The sequence below is a fragment of the Filicampus tigris genome, chromosome 11, assembly GCF_054856515.1.
Source record: "Filicampus tigris isolate MCC_2025a chromosome 11, RoL_Ftig_1.0, whole genome shotgun sequence".
NCBI classification, from domain to species: Eukaryota; Metazoa; Chordata; class Actinopteri; order Syngnathiformes; family Syngnathidae; genus Filicampus; species Filicampus tigris.
The window spans coordinates 18,592,886-18,611,220 of record NC_141227.1 but is presented as its reverse complement, the minus strand read 5'-3'; the positions used below and the strand labels follow the sequence as shown (position 1 = coordinate 18,611,220).

The following is an 18,335-nucleotide window of genomic DNA, read 5'->3' as shown; positions in this document are numbered from 1 at the left end:
TCTTGTTACGTAACTCCCAACGGTAACTATTGAGGAGATGAGAGCGAGCTAATATCAACATTGACCGCAGTATTTACACAGTGAGTTTATGACATTCATGCACAAGAAGGCAGAAGAGACGTACCCGATAAAAGCCTCTCTCTCCACTTGAAGATTTTTTTTTTTTTTTTTTTTTTTTTCTCCTGACAGCGCGGCCCAGTCATACCGGGTCACTGCCTCGACTTGCATCTGAAAAGCATCTGGCATCCGCCTGACCCAAGACCGCAGCCTTCCCATTGAAGTTTGACCCAAAGCCACTCCAGAAGCGGCGTTTTCATCCTGGCTGCCGTCACGGCGTTCTCCCTTTCATGGCGCCGTGTATGTAGGTCAGGAAGTGCGCGCCATCACAAAGGTCCGTTCGAAGCAAAGAGTCGGGTTGCGTGTGAAAGCATGAAGCCCCGATTTTGAAGACATATTTTCAAAAGGAGCTCAAAGTGGACTATGGATGCTTTGTTTCAGCTGAGCTGTCGGCACATGAATTTAAGATTTGTCCTGAAACAACGAAAGAAGTGTTTAACTGTCGTTTACTTAAAAGATGTTATATTATTATATTATATAGAGAGATTATGAAATTTTGCTACTTTTTGCATTGCTTTTACTGTACCCCCTTACCCCCAATGCGTAATTACCTCTGAAAAAAACTGATATCAGTACTCGGCCATCCCTGATAAAAATACAGAAGTGTAGTAGGCCCAAGTGTTTCTCAAAAACAAAATAGCATTTTTATTCCTAAAATTCACATTTAATATTATAGTAAGCCATTTTAATACTATGCATAGACTGGTCTTCAATATCGGCGTATTAAAAAAAACCGTACATGACTGAATTAAAATGTATTGCGCATAACACTTGAATAAAAATCTTACAAAAATAAAAGTTTAAAAGCAAACAGTTCTGAAAGATTAAATGCATATGTACTTAAAAATTAAATGTAACTGAATTGTGCGTAAGCAGTGATTCTTTCACATACCACTAGAGGGAGCCCCACACTTGAATCACTGAACTAAAATTGACATCTAAAGTCAAATACATTTAGCTTCATATCAAAGTTAGTGTTAGGTCAGGATTACTTGGGGGGGAAAAAAGAACGTTTTTGTTTTTTTTAAAGCCCCATGTATCACTCTACTTTATGAACCAACCTGGGTCTATCACATTTTTTTGATTACTCTCTGAAAAGGATAATTCAAAGCAGTGCTTTTTGTGTGCCACTAGTCCACCAAATCCTGTGACACACTGGCAGCAATATAACCTAGCACGCAAGCGCTATTAGGAAAAAAAAAAAAAAAAAAAAGGCGATCTATGATATCATGCTAAGCGCATCCGCTTCCCGCCGTGTGGGAGCAGATGGAACGGTGGCGCTTGCTGAAGGGTGAAGCGGACGAAGTGGCGAAAATTGACTGCACGCCTGACTCATGCGCAAGTAAAATGAGAAAATGTTCACTTTATGGGTGCACCTGAACGTGAAGTAAAACATTAAACGGCCCATCAGGCAGCGATACATGTTATCGCATATCGAAGGCTGTAATGCTGTAGAGTGTAGCTCACACTTCATTATGGAAGCCTAGCATCGAGGCTAAGTGAATTTGGCTTTAGGGTTTTACACGCCAGCAAGTAGCAGACTAAAATGGATCCGACCTTTTTTTTTTTTTTTATCTTTTTGTGGCTAATAAAGTCTGGGCCACTTGGGGAACAGAAGCCTCTCCTGTTGGCAGGGAAGCAATTTCCACAAATGGTTTCATCTTAAATGCATACAAAGATTGCGATCAAATGAACAGAGTGCACACTCTCGTACATCTTTATGTCACATTACAGGTATTAAAATTAGAAGTCCGCCTCAAGTTTTAAACATTTTATCTTCTAGCTAAGGCTCAGTCCTAAATCCTGTTTCCCTGCCATCATAATACATATGCATGCTTAATTTCAAACTGGGGATTTAACTGCATGTTATTGCCTTCATGTTCAGGAACATATTCAAACACAAGAAATCCATAAATGCAATCAAATGCTGCATGCGGATGTTGCATCAGACCTTAATGGGTTAATGAATCCGTTTAATGTGTGAAGCGGTGCTGGATTAAGTTGTCTTTGTTGCCCTTTTTTTTTTTTTTTGCACTCCGATAACACGCTCGCATCCTGGTGGTGTCATTTCCCTTCCATTAATGCAGACAAAAATGCCTTCTACCAACATTGTTAACTAAAGTATGTCAGCTCCTGTGCAAACAGTTGGCGCACCTGCAGGGCCCCCTGGACACATGCCTTGATCATCATCAGATGATGTTGTTAGTAAAAACCCCAAATTAGCAAAAGTAGGAAATCGTCGAAACACACCAAATGATGGGCCGAATGGTGGAAAATAATCTTCAGTGGATGGACGAATATGAATCCAGTGCATCAATATTGGATGCTGCCGTATCAATAATGTATCACGAGAGATAAGGTGAAGATGCATAATATATACAGGGTGCCCCCCCAAATTTTATTTTTAACATAATTTTATGGTCTTGTACAGTGTTTCTCAAACATTATTAAGCCATGGCACACATTTTACATTAGAAAAAACTCTCGGCACGCCACCAAACAACAAAAAGTACTCAAAATATTGCCTGAAATTTTGATGATCTCAATTCCTTCTCAATGTGAAATCTGGGTAAAAGCTATAATTATGTTCAGGTTTATTGTACCTTCTGCCCTCGAGTGGAAGAGCTTTTCATTGTTCTGTTTGTCACTAAGCTTTGCTGGCATAGCTAGATGAAAGACGATGTTATACAATGTAAGATATAATTTGGAGTAAATTAGTCATTCTCGGACCAATTAAATAACACAGGGTACCGTAATTTGCGTCACAATAGTTGGAAATCACTGGTTTAAAAACAATTCTATTTTTGCGCAAATAAGCTCCAATTTTAACGAGATGTTTTACATCATATTTTTCCAGAGAAGGAATGAAAAGGCATTTTGTGCATGATACAAACACAGCCAAACAAAAATGTGCATCGTTCATTTTCGAGGACATTCAATGAAAATACAACTGGGGAAAAATTCAAAAAAGGAAAACATGACACATGCGCATAATAGAATTTTGAAATTGCTTATAAAATCCTAGACTGATTGACTGATAATTATGATGGAATTTTAATAAATAAATGAAGCCTCTTTCATTTATTTTACGTAGGACATACACGTCACTTGTGCATTCATATTTCAAATGATTTAAGAAAAACACTGGTATAAGGCTGTGCAATTGCAGAAAAATAATAAATACAATAAATAATAATAATTACAATTATTTTTGATTGATATTAAAATCATGATTAATTTGGACATCTTTTCATCAATTTTAAAACTTAGTATTTATTTAATTACCAAAATTCAACTTTAACTATAACTTGAAAGAACAACCAGAAAATTAATTAGTGACCTAGTAAAATAATCATATACCAAAATATTAGCAATAAAAAACAATAAATAAAAACAAATGTCGGCTGTTCCTGCTATGCACACTTTGGCCTCTTAGGGGCACTGTGGTGCTGTGCATGCATGGAGTACACACTAACATAAATATAAGAAGAGTAGAAGGAGAAATTTGTGCTTGAACTTTATTAATATAATTAATTTTTCACAGATATTGATGAAAATATGCCTTGGAGTATTGTTATATGACCTGTGTGTTTGTGTTCCCTCAGTATTTGTGTGTGTATGTTCGTTATTTGAAGGACTACCACTCCCGGAACGTGATGCTAACTTTATATTAGCCTGTCAATGGGATTTTACATTGACTGCTAGCATTAGCACTTGCGATGCTTCTAAAACCAAGTTTGTCTTGTATTTAAATATACGATGTCTGTAATAATTTTTTGTTGAGTGTTTCATTTTATAGCAAACTTTTACTTGGGTGCCATTAGACCGCTTATAGACGCTCATGGAGGGCAGTCAAACATAGAGCAAACGCTTGTGTTCACAACGTAGGAACACATTCACACACTTGTCAACCCCGGGGGGCACTGAGCCTTACGAAAGTTGTAATTTGCCCATACATATCTGTATAGAATCTGACACATTATTTTCGAATGGCTGCTGTCACTTGATCGAATACCAACATTAGCAGACGGAATCAAGGTCACACGAGGATATCGCAAGGAACGGGAATGAGAATACCGCGAGAGCGAGCACACGGCAGTTTTCAAATGGCGGTAGCAACGAAGTACGACTCCACAAAAAAAAATTAAATGGCGTCATTAAAAAAAAAAAAAAAAAGTCAACATGATAAAATTGACCGTACAGATTTGCATTTGAAAATGTGTTTCCACCTGTGCAAATTACGCCGAAAGCGTACAACTTGACCGGTATGCATTCATAGTTTTTCTTCCATTATACTGTTGTCATGATCGATAATCGCGATTGAATTCCAAGTAACTGCTCAGCCCTAGTCAGGCCGACACAAAAAGCACACACAGGCTCACTGAACGTACCTTTCTGTACACGATCATGTTGGGGGACTCGTCCGCTACCCCATTGGTCCCCTGCCCGCCGCTGTTGGTCTGTGCCATGGTCCAGTACAAGTCGCTCTTCCACAGAAAATGTCAGGTGATCCTGCGGTGCACAGAACGGATATTGGAGTCTGTTGGAGTGACAATGGAGCCAAAAGGCCGTCTTGCCCTGACTTGGCTGCACAGGGAACGCCACAAGATAGCCCGGATCGTGTTTAAACATATTTGACATTTACACGAGGAACAAATGTGCTGCTCTCTTGGCTGCCTGTGCACCTGTTCAGTCACATCCCGCAAGGTCTTGACAAGGATGAGGATTCTTTTTTTCTTTTTTTTTTTTTTTTGCCCAAAAGACTGTCAGGTCAGGACAATGTCAATTCTTGGAGGAGGAGAAGGCAAAAATTTAAGGAGCAAATGTAATGCAGAGTGCAAGTACTCTCCCCTCAGGGTCCTTCTGGCCTGAGAGGCTTTCAGCATTCACTCATTGTGCAGAACATTCTTCCTGATTTGTTTACATTACATTAAGCACTCGAGGTTCCAAATTCAAAACTAGGAAATGTATGGTTGTGCAAGACACATGCCAAAAAGTACCCTTTCGTTGAACCACCCAATTCATAAAACTTTTGAAGCCGGAGGGTACAATGTTTTTCTGGGAATGTATGTACAGTATATACTGTAATTGCACAATGTACTGTACTAGATGTTTCATTTTGATACTATGGCATATACCTGACCATGTACAATTTCAAACTTGAAGACAAAGTTGTAAAAAGGTCTCCCATACGGATGTCGTCACTACAGGTTAAATAAATTACTTTTCAGGATACCAGCATGTCAAAGCCAAAAGGTAAGCAGAGCTGCATTGAGTTATGTTGGATGCGCAGATTAGCATGAGCTAACAACTTTGGCTTCTTACGTAAAGTGAAGTGTAGTGTATGAAGTGCTGTCTCCACAAGTGAAAATGCTTTTGTCTTTCAGCTTTCCTCATTCAACCCGGCAACAGGAGCGCTTTCCCCCCTGCTTAAGGTGAGCAATTTAGTCAAACGTGTCGGAGTCTTTATTTGCCACGGCACACGCCTTTTCGATAAAAACGCAAAAAGTATATGCACTGAAACAATCATGCATAATAGCATTACAATTACCATTGAAGGAAAAGTCTGAACAAGAAACCAACATTAAGTGGAAGTACTCATTTTGTGCATGGTTTTCCACAAAAATCAACTCACTCAAAATTTTAACGTTACTCAGGTTATGTTTGTTCTGCATGCCATTCCAAATCAGCTAAAAAATTATTACGTAAGACCTGGTGCAAACATGTGTGCCAGCTCGTGGTGAATGATGATATTACAACTTAAAACTGTAATTTCAAACTCATCCTAAATCACAAATGGCTTGCATGATTTGATTTAGAAAGTGCGTGTGTAAAAGCAGCCAAGACTCTCCGTAACTTCCACTCACAACCCAGGCTAAAATCGGTATCTACACACGATATGCAAAGCTTGTCTCTCATTCGCGATGCATCACTTCACCTCGACACGATTCCTATTTAGACAGGGCTTTGGTGGAATATAAGTGGCTCAAAAATAGCAAATAATGGGAGGATACATTCAAAAATAATTCACAAATAGGACATTTTGTACTCTGCCTGTCATGTTCAGAGTGAAGGGGAGCTGTATATCTGACATCGGGCAAAGGGTGGACTACACCCTGGATTGGTCGCTAGTCAATCACGGCACATATAGAGACAAAACATTCACACTTCATACCATCACTGAGTGTGAACTGAACCCACGCGGCCTGCACGGAGTCAGACTGATGCACCACATAGTGATACACCACGGTACAGTCATTTTATATGTTTGACTGATTTTGTTGAAGCACCATGAAAATGCCTTGGCTAAAGATGAGAGCAACCGACTAAGCAGATGCAGTCGAAAGAGAACACCGTGCCTGGAGGAGGTCCTCCACAATGCAGCTTAGACACAGCAGCCACTCGGGGTTCACGCAAGCAAATGGAGCGCTCCGTCGTCATTGCTGTTATTTATCCCCCGCACAACATGAAAGAGACCCCTCCACTTACGTCGCATGCATGCATGCATGCATGCGCAAAAAAAAAAAAAAGAAAAAAAAAAAACAGAAGAAAAGAAAAGACAGCACGAAGTGGCGCATGCATGCGAGCTGCTCGTGCACGAGGCCGCCTTGTGTCTTGAGCAGCACCTTGGACAGCGACCAACAACGCCCCTCGTCCGCGCGTAAACACATACGAGACAACGCGCGAGGAAAAAGCAGTAAAGGCGAAGACGGTCGGCGGTGTGTGTTGTGAGTGGGAGCGTGGAGGGGTGGGCTCACCTGAAAAAACGCGCAGCCCCCTACCCCCAAGGCTGGTGGGACCCGTGGATCGGGACGTGCGCGGACGCCGCGGACCCAGCTGGCCTTGAGCGTTGTCAAGCGGCGCGCTGAGGAACGCGAGGCGGGCTCATCGGCGGCTCCAGGAGGCGGACATTCGGCGGACGACTCGCTCCCCGTTTCACTCGTTCGCTTGCTCGCTCGCTCGCTCGCTCGCCGCTCGCTCCCTCGCCGACACTCGCCGCGCTCCTTCTTCCGTGCTATGCTGCCAAGCAAGCGGGCGCGCACCCTCGCGGCGCCGTGGACGCGCATCGATCCGTGACCAATCGCGTGTGCGGAATAAGTTGCAGCCCGTTTTGAGGAACGCTTAGTTCCGAAATAGAATTAACCTATAATATCGCGTTCATAAAACGCGGTTGCCGTGTTGATTTGAACTACAAATTGCATGTAACAATAGAAGGCTGGAGATTAGAATGCAAAAAAACAATCAGGTTGGCCATATGAAATGATCAAATTTCTCTAATTGCTTCAAAAAGTATTTATTAAGCATACAAATAATGTATATGGTGGCATGCAACGACGCAAGCAGCTATAATCAGTATTAACAATTTAGCAACTGTTTGCATGTGTTGCTGCTCTGTGTGTGTGTTATCATTAAACTATATTACATTAATTAAAAGTGAGTGCTATGTGTCAATTATAATTGCTGAACAGGATATTTTTTTCATTACCATGACGACCAGAAATGGATGAATTGCTAATGAAGTGAAGTGAGCAGCTACTCGGTATTGACATCTTAGCAACTGTTTGTTTGTGTTACTGCTCTGCTTGTGTTCAAGTTGGCGTTTATTATATTCATAGAAAGCGGATACTGTGTTAACTGTAACCGCAAATTACAAACGCAGTCGTTTGGAGGCTTATAATTACCGTAACATCGACGATAATTCCCATTAGCTCATATGGCGTTCCCCAATATACGAAGTACGTTAGCATCAAGCCAGTGGAATTTATTCAATGAAATTATGTGGTTTGGTTAAACATTTTCATGTCTAGGTTTTAGACAGTCTTCCATACCACTTTTTTTAGACTGATACCAGTACGAGTATTCACTCATTAGTTCTCACCAATACCAAATACTGATGCCACTAGTGCTTACGATCCATAAAATTTCAATTAACGCAATGACAGATGCAGTACTTGTGACCAGACCTTACCACCAATTACTGGCAAGGCAGACTTATTCGATGTCAGATTTGATTTTTTTAGGCCTTAAGTCTCGGTGGCTGGTATCGGCATCTTTCATGAGTACCTGATAACTTGAAATAAGACAGATATCGGCCCGGTACCTGGTATTAATACTAGATTACTAGATTTACAAAGTTGTGTTTTCTTTTGTTTCATGTGTCCATTTTCCAGTAGGGTTCAACTTGGAGTGACAAACAAAACCTTGAAGCAAGCAGACTTTGCTTCTTATTCGGAGAACTGTGTGAGTGAGAAAGTAAGAGCAGGCTTTATAAGGAATGCTTTTAAACATGTGTTTTAATCATATTAAATGTGGTTAAAGTCTGTGGAAGGGGTAAAACTATCCATCCGTTGTTTGAACCGCTTATCCATTTAAAAAAAAAAAAAATCGACAATTTCCCGGAACATATCTCTTGCAATAAATAAGAATTTGCTATATAAGCAATTCAAAATTCAATTTTCCATAATATGAGCCCTTTGAGACAAAGGCATTGTATTGCTTAAGTGTACATCTCTGTGTCAATAAAAACTGCACATTATCACTGTATCTTTGTAAGGACAGAAGTAGTACAGCTCTTTATTAGATTTCCTTCACATGTGCAGAGCATTTTGCTTATAAACCTCACAAACTGGCAATTTGAAACATTGAATGTTGGATTCGTTCTGCTGTCTTGGCAACAAGAGTCAATGCAAGTCGCTTGCTCTGACCTATAATATTGATTATTGATTCACTTTGCTTTAAATGTGCACCAGCTGGCACTGCCTTGCGCAGGATGCTTTCATGTTTTCGAACTTTATGTTACACATCCTTGCACTACTATTTGGCATGCTGAATTGCTATTGAATGACTCATCTTTATTGTGGTCTCTAATAGTGTTTTGGTTTAAAAACTCACTACAATTGCTTTTTAAATGAACTGCCGGGACGAGAAAAGAAGGTCTGAGGGCAACTTTATAATCCCGCATTCATATTGCTTGGGAGAATTTGACTCCCCCAAAGAGAGATGACGCAAATGTTTTTGCAAAGGAGTTGATTTGGCAAGGCTGTTCCTCAAAGCGGCGTCAGACTCTGGTTACTCTGAGAAAATATTGTGTATTTGCAACGCGTCGTTTTGATTCCGTGTGAATCATTGCGGTGGAAACGGTAAGAATATCATTCCGTTTGAGCTACGCAGTGCAGTTGAAGCGTGAAAGATTGCAGATGTGCCCCCTCTACCTAGCTAGCACACGTTTATTTCGTGTCCCCTCGTCCACCTTTGCTCTCTCTGGACTTGAGCTGCTGGCCAGGTGGGCCTGAATATTCAGCTCACCTGGTTTTCCTGTGAGTTTTTATCGTTAGTCTAAATGGGCCTCAAGTGGCGGCCTGGGATTTTGGTACCAGGACTTTCAGTGGGGACCGAATTGACCCTCCTATTATGTTGTCCGCTATGAAACTTGGCACCGTGACCCATTATTTGCATTATCTTTGTCAATGTCCAATTTTCCACAAACCACCTTATTTGGTTCACAAAATGTTTTCAATCTAAAATGAAAGATATGGAAGCGGTTTCTATAAAATGGCCGTTTGAAGAATTGATTGTGAAATGCAAAATGTGCTTTGTAAATTGTACTTTGTTTCTCTTTGAATGTAGCTATCCAACATTGTCTTTTTTTTCTGCTGTCTGTTTTGGCCAGGTCTCTCTTGGAAAAAATAGTTTTTTTTAATCTCAATGGGACCATCCTGGTTAAATAAAAGTTAAGTACGTGTGACGTCATGACGAACTAGTGTAGAGCGTGCTCCGGGGCTTGACGCACCAACTACAATGGACAATTCCGAGCTTACGTCGAAATGACGTCACAAGTCAAGATGGTGGCCAAGTCGGTGAAAACCAACTCTCCGCTCATTGAAAAGCATTGAACTTCGGGTCGTTGTTATTTGTTTTGTGAGAGTTATTTTGATTTCAAAATTTGAAGAAATGTTGTTTGACCACTAGAGGCAAAAGCGTGATTTTGACACTCAAGAATGAATCTTACCCCCTAATGCTCCCCACAAAGCACTGCGGTCTTGGTTAGCGTCCATTCCGAACTGTCCAGTCCCACTCTCTCCACTCCTTTTACCCGCTTTCTCTGACATTCACGGTCCACACAGTTATTGTGGTGTAACCTGTTTTAAGTACAATCCCTTTTATTGTGAAAACTAATAGCCTAACAGGGAGTGCCTATGTGGTAGCTTGTGAGAAATAAAGAGACGCAAATAAAGATGTCCGAGTTGCTTTAAAGGTGTCGCTTGAATCTCTGCGACAGTAATATAGAATGATTTAGTTTCCATCATGTTATGGCTGGACGATCCAACCGCACAACAACTTCTCGGCATGATTGTTGGCGAACTTTATATGCCGTCACAGGCAAAAGCAGTGCAATACGGTGGGTTGTTTTCACCGACTAAGACGCGTTGCATCGTGGGTATACAACAGAGATGCCCAGATATTCGGAATTGTACATTCATAAACACTGGGCAGTATCCAAAAATTTTTAAGAACGCTGGCCTCTGACCAAAACCTCATAGGTCACATTTTAGTGAATTTTAATTTTATATTTTTTTCAAAAATGTAGACTATAGTATTGGGCAGTCCAAACGTGTGGATTTATTTATTTATTTATTTTTATTTGTTATTTTTTGGCTTGGCTTGCTCTCTTTCATGATGCAATGATAATGGTTGAACAAACTAGCAATTTTTGGAGTCTCCTGAAAAGTGATTACCTATTTTGGTGTTACAAGGTTTTGCCCCTACGCCTGCAGCGAGGTTTCAGTTTTGGTTTGCAATGTGTGCTAGTCATCTGACCAGTGGAGGGCAGCAATGTACTTAATGTGCCCAGTCTAACGGAAGAAAAGAAGAAGAAAAAGAACTACAATTCACACATTGCACTGAGCTCAAACAAAAACGCGGAAACAAAAGAGAACCAGTTTGCTTTCCGAACAATTCACATCTAGTCGACTTAAAGTGATCTTATTTGCTCATTGACAGTTGTCGGTTTGAAACCACAATCTCTCGTAAGCCACACTGAGGACTTGTCATGGCTTTGAAAAGAATAAAGAAGGTGAGTTTGTACGTATCGCTTCTTCTTTATTGGATGTATCGGAAAAAGGTGACCAGGAAACGTCGATCTAGCCGGTTTGCGCCCTGTTTGTTAAGTAGTTCACTATAACTGTTCAGCCGGACGATTTAAACTTTTATTAATTAAAAGAACAACCAAAGTTAGTGTAAAATGAATGCTACCGACGTTACAATCCTAACATTTGAGTGATTATCCCGTTTCAACGCGAGTATGCTAACTTCGCTGCTAGCGAGAAGTTGGCCTAGTAAAAGGTTTAAGGCGTGTTCACATGAATTTGCAGTTTCTTTCCAGCGTTCTTGACACGTCCACCCAACAACCAAATCCTAGAAGTGATAGAAAAATACCTCTGCAATTGTGTTTTTTGCTAGGAATTGTGTGACCTGACGCGGGACCCTCCTGCTTCGTGTTCGGCAGGACCCGTCGGAGACGACAGTGAGTAGACAACATGATTCTTATTGTCGTTTTTGCCGCTTAGCATATGTGTAAGTGTGTTGTTATTTGGAATCTGACTGTTTAAAACACTTAATGAGTTTAAATAAATGCATCCCTGTTTCTGTTTTTGTCAAATGACGGATCATGTACACAGAACTGACAATGTCATTTCCAAAAAGCTTATTGATGTAATTTAAAGTCCAATCTGATGTAATTCCCATGATCCTATTTTCATAGAATCCAGGATTACTGGTTACATGCTACAATGAAGCCTCGCTGTTTGCAGGTGCTAGTGACGGAGACGAGTCGCCCGCCTGAAAAATGACTGAATTTGCCTAGATTAATAGTTCAAATATAAGTGATCCAGAACACTAATTTCAAACTCATCGTACAAGTTACACTTTTCAATATGAGTGCGTATTTCAACAGTTTCCTTTTGAGTCAAGTTTTTTTTTTCCATTTTGAGGGAAATGCCTAACCCAACCTAAAATGAAAACGAATCTCTACTTGGGAACCAACTTTGGCCTTCTCTAAACTATTCAATGCGCTTGTCCAACTACTCAATGTTACAGTACTTTTTGCACAACTTCTTGATCTCTAACAGGCAGTCTAAAAAAAGTAAAGAAACACATCCTTTTTATTTCTGTTTGAGTTTCATTTGGCAGCTTCGGCTTTTCAAGTTTTGTGAGTATATATCATTGCCTTGCCAAATGACATTAGGGTGATGCAAAACTGCGATCCGGGAAGGCGTTTTTCTGTTCCCAATTGCAATGCAGTATCTGTGTGAAAGCTTTATGGTCGTCACACTGCTCCAACACATAAATTAATGTTACCCATGGTAAGTTTCTTGAAACATCCGAAAAGGCATTTTTAGTATATGCCACGGATACCTGAAACAAATAAGGAAATGTATAGTGACTTTCGGGACACCCTTTATATTCTCATTTCACGGCCCAGCTGTCTCTGGCATATACCCAACAAGGAACCTTGCTTTTTCCTCAACAGGAATCTTCCATGGCACTGTTGTATGCCGTCAAGCCAGTTGGCCAGTTGTTGTTTTGGTTCCACAGATAAAAATAAAAAAAACAAAAGTAGATAGGATTGACTGTAATTCCTACAAGGCATCTGGAGACCATATTTGCATGCTGTTGTGTATGTTTTTTTTTTTTAACTTTCTGCACAGTAACAACATCTGCGTTCACACAATCTCAGAAGAAACGTGACTTGGAACCTTCCAGTGGCTTAATAACCTTTTTGTCTTCCATAGTGTTCCATTGGCAAGCCAGCATCATGGGACCGGTGAGCTTTTTCTAGATTTTTTTTTTCCCGTGTGTTTCCTGCATTTCTTTTAGACGTGCTGTTTTTGGATGTGTAGACAATCGAGCTTTCTGTTGACTAGTTTTCAGCACCCCCTTTTTTTTTCCTGTTTTTAAAAGTTTAGCCTGGCACACTCTGTGGCAGTGGAACGCGCGCAGGCGTTTTGACATTGTTGAGATAATAGCAATGTATTTTTTTAATACCCGCATGTCGTCTTTGTCATGTCTTCACTGGTTATTTTTTCTTTCCATCTCAGAATGACAGCCCATACAATGGAGGGGTTTTCTTCCTTTCTGTGCATTTCCCCACCGACTATCCCTTTAAACCACCCAAGGTAGGTTTTTCAAACTTCAGACAAGTCTTTATTAAGTTAAGAATCGAGTTCAGGTATAGTGAAAGCTCAAATGTCTAACAAAATCACTCACCGGATTTCAGAGCTATTTCTCCCGTAGGAAATAATGGAAACTGGATTCATCTGGGCTCTGGTCAAACTGTCACCTTGATAAAACCTTTATTAAATTCACAAGCACCATTTTAGGTTAGTTTGCCCTCCCAAGTTTTGGTGCTTTTTTTGAGAGATACTGTTCAGAAAAATTTCGTCGGGTTCACAATTGGAACATTCTAGTTTGGAGGTACCACTGATTTTTATCCGCAATTTAAAACAGGTCTTGCTAACAAGTTTGTCACATGTTTTTGTTCAAATACCCCAAGCGTAATTAAAAAAAAAAAATCAGAAAATGCGACTGCAAAAGCACACACTAGCCCCAACAAGTCAGCATAGATGCTGTTTTCCCTCGCGGAAGCAGCACTTCATCATTACCGCCAACCAAGCTGCTAAATTACACCTGTGACACATCGGCGAAGACAAATCCTCACCATATTAACCATTTGACGGAATGACCAAGTGCAGCTTTGACGTGATAGTGCCATGATTACCTAACAACTCATGCAGATAATTTTCTGAAATAGACAAATAAAATATTTACTTGGTTGTTAAATTGGACACTTTTTTGGGGCGGATCAAGGCCTCCGCAGACCCAACTATTTGTAAGCAAAAAAAAGAGAGCCCCTTTAACAACTTTCAGGGATTTATAGGTTCTAATTTGAGTCCCCTATAGAGCTGTATGCCAAATATTAAGCCATTTAACCATTTTGTTGTTTGTTTCCTAATTTGTGCCTCCCGCAGGTGGCTTTTACAACAAAAATCTATCATCCAAATATAAACAGCAACGGTAGCATCTGCCTGGACATACTCAGGTCACAGTGGTCGCCTGCCCTGACCGTATCAAAAGGTATGTTCATATTGTTATTCCCATTTCTTCCCATTGGAAAGCTTTTTTTTTTAAATTTTTTTTTTTTTAATTTTAAACCCCTTCTCATTTGAACTATGCAGTGTAAATAAATACATTTTCAAAATTTTTATGTCATTTTTTTGGAGGGGGGGATTGATGCCTGAATGTGAATTTACTCACTCATTAGCCAATTAAAACACGTTTGTCTGTTGTGTCCTGTTCCAGTGTTATTATCCATCTGCTCTTTGCTGTGCGATCCTAATCCCGACGACCCCTTGGTCCCTGACATCGCACACACGTACAAATCGGACAGACAAAAGTAAGTGTGGAAGCCAAGCCGCAAAATTGAGTTGAAGTCAGTAAAACCCTTTTTATTATTTAAAACCATTTTTACTCTTCCAATCTGTTACATGCAGGTATAACGACATGGCCAAAGAATGGACTAGGAAGTTTGCAATGTGAAGGCAAGGCAAGTTTGAGCATCAGCATTCCCCTGGACACCTCAAGTTTAAAGAAAAAGAAAAAAAGAAAAGCCAGTACTTTTTCCCACCACACTGGTTGTAGTCTATGCCGGGGGCACTTTCACTTCTCAAACTTGACATGATGACCCAATTGTCTCGACTGTTCAGTTTATTCTGCTTGAATTCAATTGGAATTATTATTTTTTATTATATTAGCAATGATGATAATACCTCATTTTATTTTACTTTTAAGAGATTTATATTGAATAAAACTATGCTCATTTTACTTTACATTTAAAACAATTTGAGTTGTATTTGATTTTGTTGCAAAAGCAAAAACACATGCGCTCACATCACTTCCTGCATGCCGGTTATAACTTTGGTGAGCACTAGGGGGCGTCCTTTACTTTTCCTGCACATGCCTCGAGGCCATTGCAAACTCATGTACAGAGCAAAATAGCGTTTATGGAATATTTGTCAAATTATGTTCTACGGTTATTATTGAATTGTTTTGCTCTCACTGTATAGAATGTGTTGTCTATTAAATGTGGCGCTATTTTGGCTTTGCTTCCCTGCTATTCTCGATGAGAAATTCATTTTATGATGAAAGGTCACCATTTTGGAAAAAGGCATTCAAATATGGTTATAAATCACATGAATATTTTCCTAACAGAAGCGGCAGCACTCAAGATGCTCCAGTTTCTTTGGGCGGGTGGGTGTGTTTCACTCACTGTAGGCATGTTTTGTTTTGCTTGAACTTTTGCAGTATTGCTTCCCCTTTCCCCCTTGACAGGATGTGGATTGTTTCCTCTGCAGGGCAATAAAGCCGTTGCGTGGTGGCTTTGCGCAAAGAACTCGCCTTTCTAGATCATAACATGGCAGCAACGCAACACTGTCCATTTGAAACCATTTGCAGTATTCTACTTGTTGTGCCTCATAGCAGTACTATGGAAAAGCGCTTCACTTGCAAGACAATTCAGTGTACTAGTAGAACCACAGCATCTGTTGATATTTCTTTCCACTACTGTACACTAGTATCCGGACAACTTTGACATACTAATTGGACAACTGCATGATACTAGTGAGGCAAAACTGCATCATTTGACATCTGTGTACTAGTCAAGCGCTAGATCTTAACTAGTAGAATTTTGTTAGTAGTAGGCCTACTACTAGCGAGCAGTTGTCAATTAGTATGCTCTTTGTCCTCACTAGTAAGACAATTCAGTGCACAAGTAAAATTAAAGCACACTAGTGTCTTACTAGTAATGTTTTGTTCGCTACTGTATAACGTTTCTGTGCACTAGTAGGAGTTATGAGTGAGGCAAAACTACACTGGTAAAGCAGTAGATGTCAACCGAAACGTGGTCATGAGTACTGCTATTAAGCACACAGTAACTTGTCAACTAGTGCACTCTTGCCTCACTAGTAATATACAGTAGTTGTCCTACTAGTATGACAGCGTTTTCCTACAAGTGTGCAGAAACACAGTTGTGGAAATCAGTATGGGTGAAACGACTTGGCTAGTAAGACTGTCATTCTACTAGTGAACGTTAGTCATTCTACTAGAGCCCAGAAGTGTCTTTATAGCTTGAGGTCAGTGGACTAGTATGCGCTTTGTCCTTCTTAGTAGTACAACTGCATGTGACTAGTAAGGGAAAGTTGTGCACTGTGTGGTCCTAGTACATACAGCGCTTCCCTAGTAATACTAGCGTGCAGTAATGTCATACAGTAGTGGACAAACTAGTTATTGTGTGCTCAGTTGTCAAATTAGCTTGAGGTTTGTGCACTAGTACTGTATATCTTCTAGTGAGGTGAAATTGTGCAGTCTTTGACAACTGTGTGATACTGTCACGTCACTAGTAGTACCAATAGCATGCAGGTGGCAACTAGTGCAGAGTTTTGCCATATTAGTAATATGTAGTTGGCGTACTAGTTTGCAGAAATGTCATAGTAATGGAAAACCGTTCAGTGAGGACAAATTATGTAGTCGTAGATGAACCGTATGCTGTATATTAATGCTCGAACTGCTCCATCCACTAGTAGTAAAAGGAAAAAAAAGGATGCTTGAAGGGGGGAGGAAAAAGTCTGGGAGGAGTCTGAGTGCAGGATGACATGTGAAACTTTTGCTTGGAAGACTTTCTCGCCGTGTTGGCTGCAGCCGCTGCACTTGAGCGCACAGCCTGCAGAGAGAGCGGGGCCTGCCTATTTTTAGTCCCCCAAAATCGGTGCTCAAATGGGGGGAAATGACGCTGCATGAAGGTTTCGCGAGGCCCAGCTCCCGAGTGACGGAACACGCGGTCCAGCAGAACCCGGCAACTTTTTTTGAGTCCTCCTCCTCCTCCACCGCCGACGAGTAGCTTCGCCATGGCCGCCCAGTGCGACCCCTTGAGCGGATACTTGCAGCAGCAGCAGTCGGACCAGGGTTCCAACAGCGAGCGCAGCACAGACTCGCCTTTGCCGGGCTCCGAGGAGGACCTGAGCGGGCCCCACCAGCTGCCCGACCCGGAGTGGACGGAGGAGCGCTTCCGAGTGGACCGAAAGAAGCTGGAATTCATGTTGCTAGGTATTTATTTCAACAATTTTAAAAAATAAAAATACACATTTACTTTTGTTTTTGTGGAATGTTTTCACCGCCTCTGATCAGCCATTGTTTAATTACACCCAAAAGTCTCGCTCAGTTCTCGTTGAAGCCACGTTAACCTACACGCGGGATTTGTTTTGATTGGCCAATGATCATCTGCTAATCACGTGGGCGATGTACTACAAGGCAATTAGCGCGGCTGACTCCAAAACGTTAGCGCGGGTGCTCCAAAGTATACAAACGCTTCACACTATTATGTACATTTGTCAGTCAAAACGGATGGTGATCTATCCTCTTCATTTCGCAGCGTTACTCTATTCTTTTACCTGGCCGTGGTCGTCAGAATCAGTCGTGCTTGCCGATGCTTTGTTGAAACTACATTAGCAATGTGACTGTTTCTTAAAATCATATTTCAAATTACCCACGGAGCGCCAGCTAGCTGTTCCGCAAAAAGTTACCATTTTGCTGTCTTCTGATTGGTTGGGCAGAGCAAAAGTTGATCCAGTCAATTTTGACGAGCGAAAGACTAATGTAGCCAAAAAAAAAAAAAAAAAAAAAACACTTATGTAGCAACCCGCTAACGAATCTCTGGTGACTAGGATGTGTTGTATTTTAAATTGTTTTTGGGGGGTGGGGGGGGGATTTTGATTGTGAACTGCTTCGGGCGACATGTGGAACTGTTGCGTGCTGTTTAAGTGTGTATTTGTTGATGGATTCAAAAATTGAGACGTTATAGTGGTGTCGTGAAGGGGATAATGTTGACTAAGTACCCACTGAATGTTAGTTAGCGAATATGCATCCGCCTACTGGTTAAAAATAAGAATGTGTAAAGGCAGGACTTGTGTACCTAATTTAGTGGCCAAGATTCTTAACTGTACATTTATTCTCATGATGCAAGTGTAAGGATTAATTAGGAGACCGGTTGTATCGGTCTTATAATATAGAATGGTGAGAATAAGCCCATCTGGATCAAGGAGTGGAATTTCTGCCACTTTATGTGGTAAGATCGAACTGGTCATGTTTATTGAATGATGTACATAAAT

The 18,335-nt window shown here is 40.7% G+C and overlaps 3 protein-coding genes and 1 long non-coding RNA gene across 10 annotated transcripts in view; 3 read left to right on the top strand and 1 right to left on the bottom strand.

Moving 5' to 3' along the window:
* The window catches only part of LOC147140025 (uncharacterized), a 49,655-nt gene extending 44,102 nt beyond the window's left edge, over positions 1–5,553 (top strand). For 3 of the 4 annotated variants that reach the window (XR_015088633.1, XR_015088631.1, XR_015088634.1), the window contains one exon: positions 190–3,607. This is a non-coding gene — a long non-coding RNA (uncharacterized LOC147140025). Of the gene's footprint in view, positions 1–189; positions 3,608–5,504 lie in introns of those variants that run through there. The other variant, XR_015088632.1, reaches the window with a different exon arrangement.
* The window catches only part of rgs7a (regulator of G protein signaling 7a), a 54,104-nt gene extending 46,907 nt beyond the window's left edge, over positions 1–7,197 (bottom strand). Inside the window, exons 1-2 of one of the 2 annotated variants that reach the window (XM_086045144.1) lie at positions 6,876–7,197; positions 4,509–4,629 (exon numbers count right to left, since the gene is read on the bottom strand). In XM_086045144.1, the coding sequence (XP_085901270.1) occupies positions 4,509–4,586 (78 nt within the window). In that variant the 5' untranslated portion in view covers positions 4,587–4,629; positions 6,876–7,197. The remainder of the gene's footprint in view (positions 1–4,508; positions 4,630–6,875) is intronic. The other variant, XM_086045143.1, reaches the window with a different exon arrangement.
* A 3,786-nt stretch (positions 7,198–10,983) lies between these two features.
* LOC147140023 (ubiquitin-conjugating enzyme E2 D4-like) lies at positions 10,984–15,289 on the top strand. Of its 2 annotated transcripts, none has more exons than XM_086045183.1 (7): positions 10,984–11,199; positions 11,578–11,641; positions 12,909–12,940; positions 13,215–13,292; positions 14,145–14,250; positions 14,476–14,569; positions 14,667–15,289. In XM_086045183.1, coding segments are annotated over exons 2-7 (357 nt in total). In that variant the 5' UTR covers positions 10,984–11,199; positions 11,578–11,640; the 3' UTR covers positions 14,713–15,289. The 2 variants fall into 2 exon arrangements, with proteins under 2 accessions (XP_085901309.1, XP_085901308.1); XM_086045182.1 differs by having other exon boundaries at positions 10,987–11,191.
* Positions 15,290–16,720: 1,431 nt separating this feature from the next.
* LOC147140022 (protein bicaudal C homolog 1-like) overlaps positions 16,721–18,335 on the top strand; it is a 59,965-nt gene continuing 58,350 nt past the window's right edge. The window contains exon 1 of one of the 2 annotated variants that reach the window (XM_086045900.1): positions 16,721–17,274. In XM_086045900.1, the coding sequence (XP_085902026.1) occupies positions 17,076–17,274 (199 nt within the window). In that variant the 5' untranslated portion in view covers positions 16,721–17,075. The remainder of the gene's footprint in view (positions 17,275–18,335) is intronic. The other variant, XM_086045901.1, reaches the window with a different exon arrangement.